General features: G+C 51.7%; 2 protein-coding genes across 2 annotated transcripts; both read right to left on the reverse strand.

Moving 5' to 3' along the window:
• Positions 1–636: 636 nt before the first annotated feature.
• TFIP11 (tuftelin interacting protein 11) lies at positions 637–9,219 on the reverse strand. The gene is made up of 12 exons (XM_050906584.1): positions 9,017–9,219; positions 8,585–8,738; positions 7,745–7,901; positions 7,073–7,200; positions 6,432–6,584; positions 5,103–5,612; positions 4,370–4,476; positions 3,971–4,139; positions 3,523–3,766; positions 2,715–2,857; positions 2,272–2,437; positions 637–1,091 (listed from the first exon to the last, which is right to left on the reverse strand). The coding sequence occupies exons 1-12, from the start codon at positions 9,211–9,213 to the stop codon at positions 736–738; spliced, it is 2,484 nt and encodes an 827-aa protein (XP_050762541.1). The 5' UTR covers positions 9,214–9,219; the 3' UTR covers positions 637–735.
• A 450-nt stretch (positions 9,220–9,669) lies between these two features.
• TPST2 (tyrosylprotein sulfotransferase 2) lies at positions 9,670–19,729 on the reverse strand. Its single transcript, XM_050906583.1, has 6 exons — positions 19,667–19,729; positions 15,695–16,602; positions 13,894–14,092; positions 11,926–11,976; positions 10,800–10,848; positions 9,670–10,035 (listed from the first exon to the last, which is right to left on the reverse strand). Exons 2-5 carry the CDS (start codon positions 16,528–16,530, stop codon positions 10,819–10,821), a joined length of 1,116 nt encoding a protein of 371 aa, XP_050762540.1. The 5' UTR covers positions 16,531–16,602; positions 19,667–19,729; the 3' UTR covers positions 9,670–10,035; positions 10,800–10,818.
• Positions 19,730–21,693: the final 1,964 nt, after the last annotated feature.

Below are 21,693 nucleotides of genomic sequence, written 5' to 3' on the forward strand. Positions count from 1 at the left end.
AGGGGCCTTCAGCTGTCCAGTGCTACTAAAATCAACACTTGATCTGTTCTTCTGTAAAGAATCAGGTCATCTCCCTCTAGGGAAAAAAAAAAAGCCTCGGTTTCCCTCCCTCACCTCTGTGCCCTCAACTGCTGCAGTCCCACAGCACATGTTCTGTGAATTTGCTGGCAAAAAAAAAGTCAGCCCCCTGCCAGCTCTGCGCTGACAGGGCAGAGAGCGCACCCGGAGCGGCTGATGGCCCGCGGGCAGGCACCGGGCTGAAGGAGCCACCAGCACGCCCCGAGAGAGGTGGGACGAGTCCCCGCTGGGCACGGTAGAGAGGAGCCCACTGCATGAGGGACGCTGTCGGGACAGTAACTCGCTGCCAGAGCAGTGCGGCAGGGAAGGAGAAGCTGCGACATCTCTGTTGCTGGAGACCTTCAGGACTTGGCTAGACCAGCCCTCGCTCATCTGCTGTTGGAGCAGAGAATCGCCTCCCGTGGTCCCTTCTAACCTGCTGATAAACCTCTGTCAGAGGTGGCAATTACACAGCTGTCGGAGCCGCTTGTTCCTCCCTTAGCACCGACTTCCACGTGTCATTTCATCTCTTGACACCACCTGAACAGCTCTTCTAAGAAAAAAATCCCAGCATACAGCTGAAGTTTCACTCTATTTACAAATCTGTAACTTCTTTATTCTAAGACAGTTAGACTGAAAATATTAGCAAGATGGTCTTCCCAGTTCAAAGCGGGGGCCTCACTTAGCCATGTCAATGAGACTCTGGAGAGAGGTTGGCACCCAAGTCTTTTCTCCTTGTACAAACACAACGCCTCTGTCGATGTAAATGACAATCCGTCCAAATGTATACAACTGTTTCCCTTCGTGCCGCTTTCCGATCACAGGCATGAAAACAATGTTGTGCTCCTCTGCTTTTGTCTGAATTAGGTCCTTAAAATTCATTGGCACAGAGCTGGCAGCCATGCCGATGCCGCGCTGGGCCATGTTCTCAGCCTCCCGACGCTCCTGCATGGCTTCGTACTGAAAGTCTTTCCTCCGCTCGGTGTGAGTAAGGTAGGCGATGTTCTCTCGAGCGCCTGGCTGCATGTACCCACCTGTTTGGAAAGATAAAACATGTGAAAACAAGGTCCCAGTCTGTTTCTGGTGGAAGGTCTATGGGTAAACTCCAGTCCAGGACACATACAGTAAAGTCAATCAACAATGCTCTGAATCCTCCTTTACACATGCTTATTGGTTAAGTTTTATACTGTTATTGCTAATACAACACAGACTAGCTAGGTGAATTTAAGAACTGCAGCAGAAGCAACAGGACTTGATACAATCCCAAATTGTATCTGAACACGCACAGGGAAGGAGGATGCTGCACTGCTACTGGCAAAGGGAAAACGTGAACAACCAAAAGAACAGCAAGAACAACAACAACAAAAAAAAAAACACTCCTCAAAGCCAAAACCTGGCCACTGCTGGGTTACAGTGACTATTGCAAAGGCAGGCTGAGGATGGAGCGGTACCATACTGCAGGAAGTGGCGTTGCATCAGGACCACTTTCACTATCAGCCCCCAGCTCACTTCTTGGCTGCACGACTACGATGCCAGAAATTTCTCAATAGGTGAATTCCTCTTTGTGCAACGCTTGCCTGTAGTTTTATTGTTTTACCACAGAAACAAACATAACGCTTAAAACGGGCCTCAAGGAATCCTCCATGCTTCTGATGCAGATTCTCCATCACACTGTACAGCAAGCGGGCAAGAGGAACACAGAAAAGGAGTTCACAGTCACGGAGGGCAAGGCAAATCTCAGGTGCTGCTCCCTCAGGCACAGCCTTCTTTTATACAGTTTAATTCCCAGCGCATTCCTAACAAAATCTTTTAGGTTACAGGGAGAGTCATGTGGAAGGAAAGGGCACTGCTTTAAAGCTAGGGAGAACCAGTATCTCACCGTAAAGAAAAAAAACCCAACAAATTATAGCTTCGGAAGTCAACATCTTTAAACAATGGTCTCTCAGTAACTGACATAAAATACACTATAATCAGGCAAGGCTGAAAGAGAATCAGTTGCTTAATGGCACCAAAAATCTGTTTCTGCTTCAGTGAAGCACAGACAATTATTAAGTAGCGCCTTACAGGTGTTATTTATGGACACAGCAAGGTAAAACCCACTTTGAATTTCAGTGCTCACGGGAGCCGCTACAATGCTGATTAGCAGGGCCATGCCTAAATACAGACTCAGAAGAACGAAACGCTGCTGTACTGCCATCACCGTAAGCCACCTACCAACGCTGGAAGAGACAGCCCGGTTCATGATATCAAGAGCTTCATTAAATTTGTCTTTGATCGACGGATGTGCTAACACTTGGTCTGAGAACATGGACTTCCAACCCAAGTACCATTTTGTAATCTCTTCGTAATTGGGGCTGTTACTCAGCCAAGAGCACAGCACCTGCAAAACAACACGACAGATCAAATGCAGAAGGACAGGTACATTTATGGAGGAGAGTCCTTATTACCACTTAGTTTATTACTGAGCTTTCAGTGAAAGAAAGGACTGTGACAGTCTTAGGAAACAGTCTGTTCTCATGTGTGTGGAGCTGTGAGTGGAAATCACCCCATTTGGTACTTAAACCATTTCAGCACTGGGGCAGCAATTACTAGGCAGGAGTCACTAAAACACTTCACAGTGAACCAAGCCTGTTTCCTCAGCCTTGACAGTTTCTCACCTGCAGCCACTTTGGGAAGAAGTGTTTCTCCAGCAGCCCAACAAGACTGGAGACAGAAATCATCCCCTCCCAGTCAATCACCCAGTAGAAGGCATCCATGTGCTGCTGGTGAGGGTTTATGATGAGTTCATTCAAACACATCCCTGGGAAAAGGGGGAGAAGAGTTAGAAAAGAACTTGACTCACAGCTTTGTCAGTGCCCTGACCTATTTCACTAGCAACACACATTGATTTGAGGAGCACCTGTATTGCATATTACCCTAAGGGACACTCGGGATCGCTAAACTGTTTGGCTGATCCCTGCCACCAAAACAGTGCGCTTCCATTTCCAGTGATTACAATTTGCTGCCAGAACTGAGGCACTTACAACGCTCAACTGTTTTTTAGACTACAGAGCCTTTTAGTCAGTTTGCATGGCCGAATGGTGAATGACAAAATCCCATGGTGAAAGCGTTAGCACAGACCAAAGAATGCAGGAGTAAGAGAGACATTTTATAGCTTGGTACTATCTGACAGCTATCAGATATTCCTGTCAGCTGAAGAACAGAGGAATCAGATGATTTAGAGAGATGAGACAGAAAACACTGAGAATAATCAGAGCACTTCCCCCTATTTTCTAAAATGTCTGCCTCTGAAAAAAGCGCATAGTACTAGTAGCAGAAAAGATGATACAAGCTTGGTCTAAATTTACTAATAGTATTCTTTGAAGTAACACTGGCAACCATGTTAACACGTATCTTTTCTAGGTGTAAGGGGGAAGGTGGCAACCAGCAGATGCCAGAAATTCAGCACTGTTTGGCTTGTCTCACCTAGTTTCGGCACGATGTTTTTGACCATGAAAGCCTCCCATGACCCAGGTGTGAACACATCTTTCCAGGGCTGAAGGATAAGTTTGGCGGAGGAGTCACTGGGATGCCACTTCTGCAGTGCATTCGCCAGCTTGTTTCGGATGGGAGAATACAGCGGCTCTAATCGTGCCTGCATCAGGGGAAGCCAGGGATGGATCCACGAATGGATTGGGACTGTGTCTGTCAAAGGATTCCAGCTTTCGACCTTGAGGTAAAACAGAAAAGATTAAAGTAAGTCCATCCGTTAGCAGGAAGCCTTGCCAGATGCAAAAAGAGCCATAATTCAACCCCCTTCCTCCTAAATGCATCGGCAGAAGCAGCAAACGGGCATTTTAAGTGTTCTAGTTGACTGAAATTCCAATACTGGTTCAGAGCATGGCTTCATTCTAACGCAGCCCTCTCATCTTACCTCTTTCTGTAGCTTGGGGAAGATGAGCTGATCCAGAATGTTATCCAGTATCCAGACAGGAACAACATTTACCCAGCTATCCAAGAAATCCACCATCGACCCGCAGTTCCTCGGTTGCCACTGCGCCACTATGTTTCTGACATATGGCATCCAGATTTCCCACATCAGTCTGGGGGGGGAAGTAAATCAAAGTTAAGCTTAAAGCTGTAGCCCCAGGCCTAAATAAACCACATGGTAACTGTTATTTAAAAGCTACTTCGTTTTATATAGCCGACAGCTGGATTTTAACAGACACATCAAGAGAGTCATCTGGAAAGCATGCTTGTATCCGTTCTTTTCCATCCCTGAGGAAGCAGCACTTGAAGATGCTGCACAAAGTGCAACTCATTTGCTCTTTACCTGTGAAAAGCATCTGTTGACAGGTCCTGCCCACTGTGTGATAACAGCTGATCGTTTTCCAAAAGGCTCTTCCACTTGCCTATGATCTCCGTGCCATACGTACAGTCCTGGAAATGATATGGCATGAGCGGCCTTTATCCTTTTTTATTAATTTCAGCTGGTATCTACAAAGAGCAGGCTGATGGTATGCTCGGCTACAGACAGCGCTCTCACCCACTCAAAAGGCAAGCTAGGAGCTTGCAGCCGTGATTAGTAAAGCCCCTCAAGAGGAAAATCCCACTTTATGGATTTAACATACCTCCGGGGGGGAAAGAGGATAGTCTGAACTGTTTCAGGTGTAGAGAGAGAATTCAGACTCTTACCTACTGCAACTGAAATGGCATTAAGAATAGACAGCACATATCTGACCACCTGACAGACAGACAGACCTGCCCTGCTTTTGCTAAAAAACAAGGACTAGAGACTTAGCTTTCATCTACTTTTTCTTCCCAGCACCCATGAAATGGATGGATTTTAACCTTCAAGCTCCTAAATTGCTAGCCACTTTACAGAACAGGAGCCTTCAGTCGTAGCAAATGTCTGAGAGTGGGTGCAGAGTGAGTTTTTGTTTTGTTTTTTTTGTTTCTCTCCAGACTGATCAGGAATTTGGGACAAGGAGTGTGGGGGAGTCAAGATAATAAAGACTACTTAAGCCATCAAGTAAGAACTGCAGATAAATCAAGCTAATACACACCTTGAGGGGATCCCAGTTCTTGAAGTAATCTTTCATGAGAGGATAGACTATTGCTACTGCCAGGTCTACCCTATCAGACATTCTGTACTCTTCATAGTACTTGTCTTGGAGCGTCTCAAAAATCTTTGCACACTCATCCAAGGTTAAGGGATTTTCACAACCGGGCTGCATCCCTCTCTCGCACTCTTCCACCATCTCCAGCACCTTGCTGAGATTGCTAATTGCTGTCTCCTCGTGCGAGAGAACTTCAGACATCTTCTGTATCTCATGGGTCAGGTTGACAACCATGTCTCTCTCGTACTGCAGCTGCCGGTCGTTCTGGATGATCTCCTGCTCTGTGATGTCAATGAGAAGCTGCAAGTTGTGCTCCAGCTCAGGCAAGGCAAACCCCTGGGGCTTGGAGTCTTTGCCCAGTGGCTGCTGAGGACTGTCATCCGGGATATTGTGCTTGTGGCTAATTTGACTGTAGCTGTAATAAACCTTTTGTTCCCGGCCCGTCATGTCTATAACCTTCCAACAAACAAGAACAAACATGTCTCAAAAAACAATTGTATCTCCTGTTTAAAAAAAAAAAGGAGGAAATCCCTTACTCCAAATCGAAAACTGGACCTTTGCAAGTACCTTAATTACTCCAGCAGGCTACTAATCCATACTGGTATTCTGAGTGAGGCAACTGGGGATTGCCTCCAAAAAGGCCTACTCCTGACATGAAGAGTTAGAATGAATAAGAAACAATTTGGAATCAGAGCTGGAAGAGTCTCCTCTTCTGATCTCAGTTTTACCATTTCACTACGTAATTCTACAAGCAGTTATGATGTAAGTAGTATACTATTCATTATTGCATGGAAGTCTTAGGTACTTTTATACTTTTTTTAAAGACACATTAATTTTACATGAGTAATTTTATTAAGTGCATAAAAGACAAATCCCTTACTATCCCTTTTAGGTAGAAGATGGTTCAAGCTATGTGTTTAGTTGCACAATCCCAATAAGGAGAACTGTGCTTTCAGAAGTAGATGAGCATTTTATTTATGACAAATGTGAAACAATTAAATTTGATTTGCCATTAAAAAAACCCCACATTTAAGCTAATTTGCCTTTTCCTGAGGCCAAAGAAGTTGCTTAAAAACACATCCAATGTCCTAGGTGACGCAGTGGTCTATTACATGATGCAGTGATGAGTCCAAGGCCTTGATTTTCATGAGGCTGCAGACAGCCAGTTCTTAGAACTGGCTTCTCTTAAGGTTACCGATCGATAAAAGGAACTCACAATACCAAAGTGGACAAACTGTTTCCCAGAGATGCCACCTCTTGGGTTGTCAACCTTACCTTGACTTGAGACAGCTCCTTCTGAGGGGCTGAAAGCTGCTTGTTGATTCTACCCTTGGCTTTCAGTTCTTCTACTGTCTTATAGCTGTATTTGGGCTTTTTCTTGCCTCCATTAGGATCCTTCCGCCACTGACTGAGCTCTTTTTGAAATTCCTAAACCGAAACAGAGAGGAGTTGTGGCTGCTGCTCTTTGTCACGCCCCAAATCTGCCTCTATTTTCTGCAGGAAAATAATCATCAGATCAATGAAGAATGCTGTACAGCAAAGTAACTGGGAAAGCGGTAAGGCTCAGTGACAAACTGGCTCAGATGCTGCGGCGCAGTCAGCCACCCTATTCACAATGCTAGCAGTATGTTTCTGGTCTTTTTTTTTCTTTAGACAAAAGGCAAACACTATTTACCTGGGGGGACTGTTTGAAGGTGGGGTTCTAGCAAGACTACTGGAATAAACTGAGCCAGAAACAACAAAAAGAACATGACAGTGACGAGAAACACACGTCTAAATGAAATTCACGTGCTATGCCTTCAGCTTATCTAAAATGAGCCCAAACAGTTTTGTATGACACTGAAGCTGATACCAGAACTGAGTTTTGCACATACAACACAACAGGAAAACAGATATACCAAGATTCACACAAATACCTCCTCAGCTTCTTCTTCCGAGTCCACAACAGGGAAGTCTTGCAAAGACTGGCTGGTTCTTTCAGAGCCATATGCCCCCACAGCTCCTTTGCCTTTTCTTTGTTTGGCCTCAATCGGATTGATAATACCTAAAAGGACGGTAGTTAGATCAGAAGGAGCGGTTTGTTCACTGAGAGAGAACAGCAACTGTTTTTCTTACAGTACCCTAGGTTATCAATCAGCACAAACATCCAGCCTGGTATTCTGCCTCTATCACTATGGTATCTTCTACCACTTCACTAATTTCTTAGTGGCTATAAAATCACTTAATCCCAGCACACACCAAAAAAACCCAAAGCAGAGTATTATTCACATCTGCATTTCACTGCTTTTTTGTTCTATTACATAAAATAACATCTCCTTTTCTGTAAGCTGACTGCTTTGGAATTTATCTCCCCCCCTCCTTTTTTTTTTTTTACTCTTTCTCTCTTGCAAAATAACAAAAGCATAAAATTGCCCTATGGTAATTTAAACACAGTTGAATGTGTCATGAGGACCCAGATCACTTGCAAGAGATGCAAGAAAACAAGAACGAAGTTGTAAGCCACCTGGAGACGGCAGTTCTTTAAAGAACCCAATCTCTTCTCCAAACCACTAGTTAACAATAAACAACCAGACACACAATCACAGTACCTTGAGCATTCTTCCCGAGACCTCTTCCGGGGACGTAACCCATCTTCTGGAGAAGCTTCTGCCCAATTCCCTTAGTGTGTCTCTCCCAGCTGCCAAAATCCACGAAAGATTTTGTCCCCCCTACAAAGCCTTTCTGACTTGGCTTGAAATTACCACCCTGTTAAAACAAATAAACAAACAAACAAACCCACACAACCTTAAGGCATCGTAATAACCAAGCTCTCTATAATTTCACTCAAAAGGAAGGTTCTTCCCAGAAGCGGTTCAGTTGTCACCACTGAATGCACAGCTCACTATGTCATGACTTATGCATCCATGTAAGCTGCCCGACACCTAAGGAGTTTCCTGAAACTCCTTAGACAGAAGAGGAAAGTCCTGACAAGCTTAGACTGAGAACCTGACAGTTATTAGGCTCCACCACTGACTTTAGCTGAAGCTGCTTCCTGGTTCTTTCTGTGTTTGGTAACTGAAAATAAGAGTTTGATTTTTAATCTATAACATGCCTAGATTTGTCATACTGTTCTGTGAGATTTAAAAAAAAAAAGGTCTTTGAAAGGCAGTAAACCACGGGCATTCTTTTGTTTTAACATCAATTGACCAAAGGGAATATTAAGGAAGATAAAAGGGAAGATAGAAGATAAATGTTCCCAAGGACACACAATGATACATCAGAATAGCTACAAAAACCAGAGAAAGCACCTCCCTTAACTGCACGCTCTCACATGTGGTGCTCTGGTTTTAATTACTTCTCTCTTTCTTTAGTGCTCTTCAGCGCCTTTGACTACAGCCTAGGTTTCATAAACACATTCCCCAGAACTGAAAACTTCCTGGATAACTCACCGTTTTTAACTTCTTCGGCACAAACTCTTTAGGGATTTCCTCCTGCTTGACAGGTTTTTCCTCTTCATCAGAGTCTTCTTCCGACACATCCTCAGCCGCTGACTTTTTCAGCCCGGCGCTGATGAAGTTCACGGGGGCCGAGTAATCCCTGGAGCTACACCAAAACCAGACCTGTGAGCGAATTCTCTCCCACTGGAGCCGTGCGCATCCCCACGGCCGCCCTGAGGGCAGCCCCCCGTCCCAGCCTGGGCTGTTCAGGAGGCCGTTTACAACCCGAAAACCTCCACGAAACGGGGCAGCCCCCCGAGCCCTGCAGACCCACCAAGCGGGGCACAACCGGGGGGCATAACCGGGGGCCACCAGACGCGCGGCCCTGGGCGGGAGGGGCCGGCTCGGCCCTGCAGCCCCTTCCCTCCCGGCCCCGACCCGTACCGCTTGCCGCCGAAGCTGGGCCGCTCCTCATCCGAGTCGCGCTCGGCCCACACGCCGTAGGTAGCCTCCTCCTTGCTCTGCCGGTGCCGCTGCCGGTGGGGGTTGAATTCGTTCTGCAGGTCCCAGTCCGACACCTCGAAGTTCTCCATCTCGACGCCATCTTCCCCGTCCGTGCCGTAGAGGTGCGACATCGACATGGCGCCCGCGGGCCGCGGCCCACACAACGGACACCCCCGGTACCGGCCCCGCAACTACGCCGCTGCCGCCCGGAAGTGAACCTTCTCCTTCCGGTGACGCACGCCCGGCGCCGCTTGAGCCACGCCCACAACCATAGAGCTAGAAGGAGCGGCCACGCTAGGGCCTCACGGGCAGCGGCTCCTCTATGGTTTGGCGGCCCGGCGCCCCGCACTGCGGGGGGGGGGTGTGAGGCCGGGGCCCCCCGGGAGCAGCGAGGGAGGGCAGAGCCGGCGCTATTAAAACAATACTTTAATGGTGTGCAACAAAGGAAGGAGGCGGGGGGGTGGGTTCATATATTAACTCTGCAATAGCCTCTGTAAGTCACAGTGAAGGGCGGGGGGGGGGGGGGGGGGGGGGGGGGGGGACGACGGCCGGGGGCGGGGGGGGGATGGATGTCACTCGCACGACAAAGGCTGTACAAGGTGAGGACACCTATTTCTGACCCGCGAATTAGAGAACGGCGTTACGAGACATTTAAACGCGATTTAACGAGTCCTCCGGCCACGGCACACGCGAGCTCTTCCCGACGCACGCCATCGCCGCCGCCGCCGAGCGTGAATTTTTCCACAGATGCTTTCCCCACGGAGCGCTCGGAGAAGGCGGACCGACGGGCCTGCGACGCGTAGAGCGTCTGGCCTTTGCACATAAATGCAAATACGTTCCTCGTATAGCAGTCCTTTTGGCAATAGTATTAAGCAAGCAATATGCTTGGATAACCGATTTCCACTTGGTGCCATTGCAAACTCTTCTTTGTTGGACCACAAAAGGCCATTTGCAGCGTTCTGGAAGAGAGAAACACAGGCTCAGGAGCGGGACCCGGTCACGCCAGCACAGCAGGTGCCCGACGAATGGTTTTAAAGCGGCCGCGATACACAGAACGGTTATAAAGAAACCAAGTCCCAGCTCTGGGATGGTGGGCACACAACTTCTATTCTCCCTCAACGCTTCTGATATATATATTTTTTTTTTAAGCACAATATACTGCTTTTACACAGAAACTAGTCTCTAAAGGGTCATTTTTAGTAAGAAAAATGACATTTTATGTTTTGGCGTAGAGGCTAGCTGAAAAGAGAGACGGAAAAACATCCAACGCATCAACGGTTGTATCTGGAGCGGAAACCCAGGGTAGCAGCTTTGTTTTTCCAAACTGACAGCAGATGCGACTGCTTTATCTTCCCTTCCACGGGCCCACGGCACGTCCTAGAAGACAGCTGGGGAGCAGCTCAGCTCGTCTACACATTTCCACATCCCGTTTCAACGTTCCCCGTGGGGACAGTCAGTAATAACTCTCCCAAGCGGCTGATTCAGATTTTGCTGAAGTAAGCCTGTTTCCAGAGCTCAGAGAAGGAATTTCTGAGAAATCGTCTCACATAACAGCATTGTTCTGAAAACCTAAAGCAACTGCGAAGGAGATCGTTCACGTAACAAGCGTGCCTGGAGCAGCCCGGCTAATCCACAGGCACAAGAAATTACACAAGCAAAATCCTACCCCTGGAGCAACGCAGGCAGATTTGCCTGAGTCCCAAAATGAAGTACAAGGTCTTACCTGGAAATCATTAATTTTCTTAGTGAGAAGATGATGTGTTCTGAGTCACCTAGAATAACCCAGAAACAGAAGGGTCAGCTTTAAGCCACCATCTGCAACTCACAACATTCCCGCTGTGTTCCCAGCAGCAAGAAAAGGAAATGTTTAGGACACAGAAAGCAGCACAAGGGCAGAGAACCAGCAACCAGGAGATGCTGCCACGAGATTGCAGCCTCTTGCTTCGCTGCCGTTCACTCAACACGAACCACCCCGGGCGGCCATCCGGGAACGGCCAGCGACACCTCTCGCAGTGAAAGCCGCTACACGCTTGCTTCACCAACAGCCCTGCTTCCTCAGTCCGGGACTGGGCTCTGCATCTCCTCGCCCGACACCGGCGCTGCAGCTCAATCCCCCTGCTTTCTTTAGGAGGCCACATCTGGAGCGGGTAAAACCTGGCACCTTTGATCGAAACGTCAACACCAACCTACTGCATCTCCATACTGTGCAGGTAGCGCTTTCTGGAGTCAGAAAGTGTCTTTTTTTTTTTTAAGTTTGTACATGCAATGGCTGTTGGACCGCTCTGCATTACAAAAGATGGTTGTTAATTGTTTCCAAGCACTGCTCTTTAGGGAGGGAGCCCTATAGTGTGTTTCTGACACCTGAACACAATCACACAAGTACAAGAACTAGAAGATGTATCTGTAACCTGTAAACCAGACAAGCCACCCTTCCCGAAGGCAGGCAAGACCCACGGCAACGAAAACTTTAAGAGTTTTGGAACAGAGAGCAAGGTAGGAAGCGTCTTCAAGCAAGAGAATGAAGAGCACAAGTTTCTGATGCGTGGACACAGAACTCCAGAGCACGAAACCATACACACGAGTGGACCAGGAAGGAGGTGGCAGAGGTGAATGAGCAGGGTCTGAGCAGCACGGAATACACAGGGCATCAACAGTGAAAGCGTGGAGGGCGGGAGCGGTGCACAGCAGGAAGGACAGGCACATCGTCCCCATGGATTGAGGCAAGAGAGCAGGGACATTTCCCGGAGCTGGCTGCCCAGCCTGCACGTGCCCATAAGAGGGAGCAAGGGACCAGGCACCCAGGATTAACCAAACAGGGCTAAGCCCTCAAAGGGACATCAGACTCTTACCTGCAGATGACCTTTCAAATTGGCTGGCGTTTTATAATCCCCCTTTAAAACCTATGGAAAAGAGAAAATTGGAGTGACCCTTCTGGGGTAGCGGCTCTAGGAACATCGGCACGGCCACCTCATTAACTGCGTCCTATGTCCCAGTATACCTGCACCACCTGAAACACCCTGATGGGCGTTTGTTCTACGTCATGGTGCTATATTGGGGCAAAAGCGGGTGGTTTCCTCCTCCTTGCCTGTAAGCAAAGACAGGGAGCGGCATCCTGCTGGGGCAGAGAACCGACACAAGCAATTCTCTGGTTCCCCCCTTAGCCTGGGAGGGGAGAGTATTTTTGTCTTTACCATCGTGCCAGTTCTCCAAAATCATCCCAAGAAGCACAGAAAGGTCCACGTCAGAGACCCAAAGAGTCCCTAACCCTGCCCAGGTGTCCTGGTTTTGGCTGGGATAGAGTTAATTTTCTTCCTAGCAGCTGGTATAGTGCAGTGGTTTGGATTTAGTAGGAAAATAATGTTGATAACACCCTGATGTTTTTAGTTGTTGCTAAGTAGTGTTTATACTAAGTCAAGGCTTTCTCGGCTTCTCACGCCCAGCCAGCAAGAAGGCTGGAGGGGCACAAGAAGCTGGGAGGGGACGCAGCCAGGACAGCTGACCCAAACTGGCCAAAGAGCTATTCCATACCATATGACATCATGCCCAGTATATAAACTGGGGAGAGTTGGCGGGAGAGGCAGATCGCGGCTTGGGAACTGACTGGGCATCAGTCGGCAAGCGGTGAGCAATTGCATTGTGCATTGCTTGTTTTGTATATTCTAATTCTTTTAGTATTATTATTGTCATATTATTATTTTTCCTTCCTTTCTGCCCTATTAAACTGTCTTTATCTCAACCCATGAGGTTTTTTTTCCGATTCTCTCCCCCATCCCACTGGGTGGGGGGATGAGCGAGCGGCTGCGTGGTGCTGAGTTGCCGGCTGGGGTTAAACCACGACACCAGGGCAGATGTTCACCCAAATCACCTGTGTCCTACAACAGCTCTCAGCAAGCAGAGAGCAAGGAGGAGCTGTGAGAGACCAGAGCACTCGGAGCACGGACCAGCTCCAGGGAAGCTCTTCCGACCTTCCAGGCCAGTGCTGCTACTTGCCTGCCTGCCCACGATCTGCACATAGTACCACGGGGACCGGTCCCACCCGTGGGCATTCCCCTGCTCCCACCAGCGTGACAAAGGACACCTCGTCCCACGGCACCGTCACGGGGAGCACATGCAAAGCTGAGGGGGGCTGCAGAGCCCAGCCTCAGGCCGGGGAGGAACCACTCCACCCTAAAGCATGAGAAACTCCCTCTGTTTAGTAACTGCTGTCTGTGGCTCTGCAGCTTCTTCCTTCCAGTTCTGCTCCAGGGACATGAGTCAATATTCTTAAAAAAAAAAAAAAAAAAAAAAGTCTTCTGGTTTTGCCCAAGCGCATGACGAGCCTCCACTCGCATTCCCTGTGGGACTGTGGGAGTGGCTGGTGAGCTGCCCACGGACACAGCACAGCCTGCGCGTCCTCCTGGGGCCAGGCCGGCGTGGCTAGTGCCTACGGCTGTGCACCCAGATAACATCAGCGCACACCAGTAACTCCCACGCCTGGGTTCGAGAGCGGGGCTGGGTCAGGGAGGGACAGGTCAGTATCTGCCACAACAGAAGAAATGAAAACCACCACAAAATCATAGGGAACACCATCAGTTTGAGCCACGCCAGACTCAATCTACCGCGTGCGTCTGTTCTGAAATCATCTGTGTCGCTGCCTGTCTGTCCTTCCCAGTCTCCCAAAAGGAAGAGAGCGTTTGTTTCTCCCCTGCTCTCTTCTGATTCGGTTCCGCAGCCCCTTCTGCTCCAGAGGGCTCTGTGGGTGCAGAGACCCACGGCCCCACGTCAGCTCTCCTTCCCTCCCCGCGGCAGCGCTGCAGGCAGACGGCAGCGACACTCACTCTGTGCGTGTTGTTGACAACTAAGGGGTCGGGGTGGCCGTAGTTGGGTGGGTTGGCGTAGGGGTCGTAGCCGAGCCTGGCGAGCATCGGTGCGATGTGGGCCATGTCCTGCAGCACATCCCCTGGGATGTGCCCGATCCATTTAGATAATGCCTCCATGTTCACCGGCTTGATAACCTGGTCTGTTGATCTTTCTATCCTGGGGAAAAATAATAAAGAAAAAAAAAAAAAACAAAACAAGACACTAAAGTTGGATTTCACACACATACTGGGCTCAGACAGATGAGCCTTCAGCTAGGTTCACTGCCACCTCAACATTTTGCTTCCATTGCCCAAGACATGCGTGCAGCACGAACGCTCAGCACCCAGCGGGGCAGCCCCGGCGCAGCCGCTTCCCGCTCACAGCCCTGCTCCAGGGGAGCGGATCCTGGCAGGGGTTTCCACAGCCCCAGAGGTCGGGTCCCCTGTACGGGGGGATCCATCCTGCGCCGGGGTCGGGGTGTTACCAGGACACCTCCGCTTATTACAGGAAAATAATGGAAGACGTGTGGTCTGCAGCACAGATACACCACACGACCCCACTGAAAACCCAAAAACTTATCTGTTTAAGCAACCTCGGCAAAATTTACTCTGAGCAAATAGGGCTGAAAGCCCTGGAGAAATCACCGCTTCAGCCATCAAGGGTGCCTGCATCTCTCTATCCTACACCACAGCTGCCTTCCTCGTCCGCCTGGGCTAAGGGCACAGGGGCGTGCTCCCCGCTGGCCACGCTCCCTGCCCTCCAAGCCCCCTGAGGAGCCAGCCCCTCGCAGGTACAACCCCCCCCACCCCTGCACCCTGCGGGACGCTGGCCCCGGGGCGAGCAGCCGCCTGCTCGACTCCAGCCAAAGGAAACCGCACCCCGTGCGGCACAGGCGACGTGGCGTCCTAAGAGGGATGGACGTGCACAGAGGCTGCGGATCCTGAGCCTCGTGAGAGCGTCCCAGTTACCGACTGCTATGGCACGGGCAATGCCGCACAGCCTCCCATGGAAGAGCATCTCCGGGCAGAGGGAAGCGAGGCCCGGCTGCACACCCACGGCCGTCACAAGAGACACGGAGCGGCTGCGTGCCGACAGCCGCCCTCACCGCTCGGGCACGAGCAATTTATACAAAGACGGCTTGTACGGTTCCCTTACGCCACTGATTACATTTTGCGAAGTTAGACTTAAGCCTCCATTTAGGAAATAAAGCGCATTAAAAGAGGAGGAGAAGGTGGGAGAAGGCAAGCACCGCCCTGGCACCCAGAGGTACAGCCAGCAAGGAGGGAGTGCTGGGGTGTGTCTGCACGGAGCAGGTATTTCCTTTATTCTGCAATACCAGCACCAAACCTGGCAAGAATTGCTGCTCACCGCTGAAAGCCATTCATTAGCAGCAAAACTAATCGTGGTAAGGAGGTATTTGAGGACGGGTGGAGAAAAGAGGCATTAAACAGCTCACATTTCAGAGTAAGCAGTTCTTTTCAAATTAGAGACCAAATTCATTTCTGCACTGTCAAGCCAGACGAATGAAGCAGTCACTTGCTCCTAAAATCCTTGCCTGACAAGCTGCTCTGTTGGGTAGAACAGGTTGCTAGTATTCAAGCCATCTTCTACTCAGAAACACAAAACCTACTGCAGCAAAACTGGACATGCTGCCACTTCTGCCCCTGAAAAGCATGCATAAACACAAGCGACGCGTCTCTGACCCTAGTTTTAGCCTCGACCTGCTTTGTGTAATGAAAATGCTCCTCAAAAAGCCGAGGCAGGAGCTGAGACACTCACTTGGAAAGCGACACCCCGCCGGGCTTCCCTATCAGCTCCTCGTGGTGCAGCACCGTGTCGCTCCAGGAGATGCCCAGGAACTTCATGATGGCGTGCATGGACTGCTCGGGGTGCAGCACCAGCTGCTCGTAGTAGACGGGCAAGCACCGGGACCGCCCGATCTCCAAGCACTGGGAGTACATCACCTCGATGGCTTTGTTCCACTTGGTCAGGCAGTCTCGGTAGCTGTTCAGGTCGAAGCCCGCGATCGTCACTTTCCGCGTGATCATGGAGTGGACCGAAGCCCGGCCGTCTCGAACCATCAGGAGGAATTTGGAATTGGGGAACAGCCTGGACAGGTAGACAGAGGACTTCAGCGTGAAGGGGTCCTTGTTACACAAATACCTGGCTGGCTCGCCGTGCTTGGCGATCACTTCCAGTATAAAGGCCTGCATAGCGGCGTCCAAAACTTGGTCCGTCACCCCCGCTTCGTCCAGGCGCATCTTCTCTCGCCCCGATTTGGACCAGGCCTGCCGCATCGCCAGCACGCGGGGGATGATGCGGGTCTCCTCTCCGCAGCGCACCTCAGGGTGGGCATCGAGCATGGCCCTCATCAGCGTCGTGCCGCTCCGCGGGACCCCGCCAATGAATATCAGGGGCATCTCCTTGCTGTAACGGTACTCGACGTGGTTGGAGTCCACCATGACCAGCTCCTCGTTCTCGGGTCTCATCAGCCTGTGTCTCCTCTCGCTCAGGACCTGCTGGCACTCCAGGACCTGCTGGCCGAGGTGCAGAGTCACCATCAGGGCGACCACCGAGCCCACCACCAGCAACACCCTCCTCATGGTGACCCGCATCCTGTTCTCCTCCCCACAGGCTGGTGGCCACGCTTCAGCTTTCAGCTAGCAAGTGTTCAACCCGACGGGCATCTGCAAGAGAAACACAGCACGGTCAGAGGAGCAGGAGTCGCAATCCAGCCGGGCGGCACCTCAGCGTCCAGCCTGGCTCCTTCAGGACGCTGACACCATCCCAGGCTTTCATCATTTCTTTCACTTATCAGCAACTTCCAGGCTAAGTGCCTTCTGTCCACAAGGTAATTAAAATCTGTCTCAGAGCACACCCAAAGAGATTATTTCTAGACTGTTTGTGTACCCAGAAACACAGGTTTACAGCTGAAGCAAAGCTCCAGGAACGTTTTGGAGAGGAGGGGCCAGGCATACCCAGTCAGTCCTTAAAAAAAAAAAAAAAAAATCTTTACAGAGAGTCTGTTCCATCCCAGATGAAGCCCAAACCCTCCCTGCAGTTCTTCCTTCCAAAACTCAGCTCAGCACACCACCGCCGTCTCACTTCTCTCAGCCCCGTCTCCTTCCTGCATTTTCTTTAGTTTCAATGTGCTGTCACAGGGGAGGGGGGGAAAGCTGAAATAAGAGAAAAAACAAATGTCTCGCATGCAAATTTTAAGGGTCTGAGTCAGGAGAAGCAGTTACCCATTAGAATGAAACACTTTGAGAAATTAAACCACCTGAAGGCTAACAGCAACACACAGAGTCAGCGTTAAACGCCCTTCCTCCGGAGGCTGACCTTGCATAAAAATCCTTGAAGACTTCACCTGGCATTAAGACTTTCTGGGTTTTCTGCGTCCCGGTGGGATACCCAGCAGGAAGGCTGCAGTTTCTGCAAGTCCCCTGCTCTGCTGCCTACCCGGGAGGGAACTCCTGCGAACGCTGGCACTGCTTCCCACACCCTCCCCCGCTTCGGCTCCATTTGGAGCAGGGGTTTTGCAATCCTCCCCTGGGCTCACCCAGGGATTTCAAGTTCTTTGTGATTATGTGGCCGGGGCGGGAGCTGAATGGAGTGGAAGGAACGGGACGTCCACGCGTTTTCTTTTGCTGACAATCCAAAGAACTGCTTCAGAAAAACCTTTTCTCCTCTCGACTCTCTCCATGAAAGAGCGCATTTAGCACCGGCCCGTGCAAAGCCCCTTTGCGGCAGGGAGCAGGCAGGAGAGCAGGCAGGCAGCCTCCCTGCCCCTGCCCTACCTGCCGGCACAGGCAGCCCCAGAACCGGCCGGGTGCTCGAGGACTCGCTCCGTTCCCCTTCCAGCCCCCGACATCCCGCTCCACCTACCCGGACTGGTGAAGTGCTCAGCTGCTCGCCATCCACCCGCTCTGCTTTTATCCACTTCAGCTCATACCATCGGATTACCACGGCACGGAGAGGCAGTGCCTCTCTGCCTGCCCAGGTACGTCTTTTCCCATCCCAGCAGCGAAGTACCACCACCACCAAAATTCTTTTTGTGGCTCCACCATGGTTAACATCCTGGCCAACTGCTTGGTTAACAAAGAGTTTCAAATGCGTGCCCATATACTATATAAAAGTCAAAAAGTCAAATGCTGGTCCATTTGTTTAGATGTAAATCAGAGGGAACAACAAACACCTCTGGCGTTTTTGCAGCACCAAGGGCAGAGTCAGGTCCATTAAAAAGACAAGTGCTCCCCTGCTCCTTCCTGCTATCTTGATCTGTTTCAGTCATGTAAATATATTCAAATGTTCACCCTAAAAATAATCGCAAATGCTGCAAGACCCATTTCAATGCATGGCAGTTGGAGCAGTCAGGATTTAAGGCCAACTGGAATAATTATGGCTATGCAGACCAAGACAGGCTAATTAGCAGGAAAGATCTGCAGTTTAAAAAGAAGGCTGTGAGCACAGAAGTGCTCTGTTCTTTGCAAAAAACGGCTCACAGTGAGCGTTTCCCACCAAGATGCTCCCAGCAGCTCCGCTCCGAGTGCCGCGGGAGGGGAACAAAGGGACTCACTCATTTTGCTGTGCGAAGCGGGAGGCTGGCTGGGAGCCTGCGGTACCGGCCCCGCTCCGGCAGCACCCGGCAGGACAAAGTACCGTGTCCTTGGGGATCATCCTGCCTGCCCGGCCAGGGCAGACACGCAGCCCCCACCACTGCCCATCCAACGCCACCAGCACGGGGAAGCTCTCGCTCTGCTGTGGGGCAGGAGGAAAGGCAGAGAGGGAGGTGCAGCCGCCGGGGAGCACAGCTTCTCCCTCCTGCTCTGCTCTGGACTCTCCCCGCTGCTGCAGCAGCACACCACTGCTCCCGCCAGCAGAACAGCCCCGCTCTGCCTCCTGCACGGCAGCCGCAGGCACCAGGAGGGCTGAAGCGGAACAAATTTCTCTGGTGGGATGACCCCAGTGTACCCAGGTGGGCTGAGCAAGCATCCATGAGTGTGCTCGGCAGAGGTCTGCTGAGCGACCGCAAACAATCCCGGCTTATTTTCAACGCTTTTGTGCAATTCTCCACCAACAATTTCCCAAAATTTATGGGGCTTTTTAGTCTATGAGAGAAGAGGGATGGATAGTTTCCTCCACAGCAGATACTCTGGTGGAAAATATCATGGCATAATTAGGCAGCACGGCATCAGAGACAACCTTCTAGTCCTTCCGATGCCCAAGCTGGCTCTGAGAGCTTTCCTCTCCAGCAGGAATTAGGGAGCTCCCAGGGGCTTCCCTGGCACGTCACGGCAGGGACTGAAAACCACTGCAGCTGGTGACAGGGAGTGGAAATCAAAGTGCCAGCAGCCGGCCCCGGGCTGAAGCCCCCGAGCGCAGCTCGGACACTGCAGGACAGGGATGGGCTGTGACCCACAGCCAGCGGCTCCGTCCCCAGCTGCGATCAGGGCAAGGCTGGCACCGAGAGCGGAGAGCATGGGGGAGGAGGGGAGCTGGTGGAGAAGCAACAGCAGAGCAGCGACAAACAAGGACACAAGAGGTTTTACACGCAGAAAGTCTTCCTTATTTTGCATGCTGATCGGACATTAGTATAAACAAGGCTTAAACCGTTTGTCAGCTTGCGAAGGCAATACAATATTAATGGGGCATCAGTGGCAGCGTGGACAGACGTATGAAATATTCACCAGCCCGCGCCCAGCATCACAGGGGAATCAACTGCTCTGGCACGTGCCACCCGTATGTGCTTACCTTCCCCCGGTAAGTTCATTTTGCTGCTAGCCAAGCTTCATGCTGAAACACAGGCGGCCGCGAAAATACCTAATGGGGAAGAAAAGCCACAAGGTCGCTTTGTTTATTTATCGCAGACATCTGCGCGCGCGGTGACGAGCGATGCTCTCTTCCTCGGCACCTTCCCCTCCCGCACGCACCCCTCCTGCCCACAGCATCCCTCCGAGCCCAGGGGAAAGGTGGTCCCGGCGGAGCCAGCAGTCCCAGTTCACGGTCAGCGCTGGCAGCCAGACGCAGCATGCCTGCAACTCGGCCACCCGCCCCGAGGCACCAGCACCGCTCCGCCATGGTGGCATTCGCAGGGCTGAGCCAGAAGGAGAAACCGAGGGAAGCGGGAAGGTGGCTGCTCTTTTAGGAAATGAAGCCTCCTGGAAGGGAGAAGCCTAAGGGGGACAGGAGCAGCTGGGATGTTTACAACCCAGGGGACGACAGTCCAAACATGGCACGCTTCCATCGCACACAAGCGACCGGTGCAACAGCCCATCCCAGAGGAAGCAGCTCCAGACTCGCCTGCTGCAGGCTGTGGTACAAATGCTGAAATCAGGCAAAAGTCAGACTATGGTCAGAGTCCCCAGACCAGTAACAGCAAAAGGAGATGGGGCCCAGAGGACTCCCCGGGTCTGGCAGGTCACGCTTGTGCCTCCAGGCAGGGTCACAGGGATGCCTACCTCTGCACTAGGAGCTGCCCACGCTGCCGGGATCTCCCCAGCTCCAGCCCAAGGAACAAATCTCTCCCCAGCCTCACCACCCGCCCAGGCAGCAGCACCGGCCCCTCACGGCATGCAAACCCCGCCAGGCAGGGAACCAAAATCCGCACGTCGGCCCGAACGCCACGTTTCCCACAAGGACACGACACCTGCACCCACGAGGACTGCACCCATCCTGGGAAGCCCAGCGGCCACCCGCACCGCCTTGGCTGAAGCTGTCCTGCAAGCCCAGAGCATCCCGGTGACAGTGCGCCTGTGCAGGGCTCCTGCCTGCATCCCGCCGGCGGTACGGCAGCCGTGTCCCTGCAGAACACCCTCCTCCAGGCACAGGAGGGCAGCAGCAGGGGGGACCCGTCCCAGCAGGGCTGCAGCTTTCCAAGCAAAGCCGCCGTCTGGGGGGCCGTGCTGCAGCAGAGCACCCCGAGAGGCCAGGAGCTGGCAGGCAGGCAGGATGGCACTCTGCTCCGAGGCTCACAGCGCGTGCACAGGCCCACAGCCAGCTCCCCCTTGATGCACGATGGCGTCCCGGCCTCAGAGGATGTTTTTGAGAACATTTCAAGTACAGACACTAATTGTTATTCCAGCCACCCAAGAGTCTCCTCCTCTCCTGCCCAGCTGCCATCAAACATCACGCAGCCCCTCCACTTCAGCACTAATTAGAAACCAGAGGGAAACTCCACCCAGAACGAACTTTGTAAGAGCTTATCCTCAGTGCACGCATCGCCCTCCTTCCTTGCAAGGCTTTCTGCTCGACCCCGGCCTGGCCTCCATCGACCATGGGATTTCAGGCCCGGACAAGGCTGCAGGTCCGCGGAGCAGCAGCTGCATCCCTGGAGGAGCTTCTGCAGTGCCACGACTGAACTGGTGCACGGAGCAGCGGCGGTTTAACAGCCCAGCCCCGAGACACCCTGCTCCGGAAACGGCTCCAGCTCTTGCCCATGCACACAGACACACACACAGACACACACACGCTTGCAGACTTCCTTCCTGACACTGCAGCGTGCCACTGCACGGCCGCTCCGCCGGCCGGGCGGACGCTGCAGCCGACCGAGCACCATCAGCGAGCACCAACCGACTGCAGCCTCCACATCCTCCTTCACCTGCTGTTGTGAAACGGGTAAACCACCACCATTGCCGCCGCTGCCGCCGGAGAGCAGCCCCGCGCGCCGGCAGAGTGTGGCGTCGGTGCAGCCGGGGCCGCCGAAGCGAGGGAGCCGTGCACCATCTGTGGTGATGAAGCAATGTCTCAAGTCCGTTTTCCAAAGCAGCCAAGTGTTACAA

This window comes from Gymnogyps californianus, chromosome 16, assembly GCF_018139145.2.
Source record: "Gymnogyps californianus isolate 813 chromosome 16, ASM1813914v2, whole genome shotgun sequence".
Taxonomy (NCBI): Eukaryota; Metazoa; Chordata; class Aves; order Accipitriformes; family Cathartidae; genus Gymnogyps; species Gymnogyps californianus.

Bases quoted from the DNA above. Each gene is read 5' to 3' on its own strand.
- TFIP11 (XM_050906584.1), bottom strand. From the start codon at position 9,213: ATGTCGATGTCGCACCTCTACGGCACGGACGGGGAAGATGGCGTCGAG. The intron at 7,201-7,744 runs GTACTGTGATTG...CCGTCCTTTTAG, and splicing joins TCTCGGGAAGAATGCTCAAG to GTATTATCAATCCGATTGAG. The intron at 2,438-2,714 runs GTGAGAAACTGT...GTTGTTTTGCAG, and splicing joins TCTTCCCAAAGTGGCTGCAG to GTGCTGTGCTCTTGGCTGAG.
- TPST2 (XM_050906583.1), bottom strand. From the start codon at position 16,530: ATGCGGGTCACCATGAGGAGGGTGTTGCTGGTGGTGGGCTCGGTGGTC. The intron at 11,977-13,893 runs GTGAGTGTCGCT...TCTTTTCCATAG, and splicing joins TTGTCAACAACACGCACAGA to GTTTTAAAGGGGGATTATAA. The intron at 10,849-11,925 runs GTAAGAGTCTGA...GGGTTATTCTAG, and splicing joins ATTTGAAAGGTCATCTGCAG to GTGACTCAGAACACATCATC.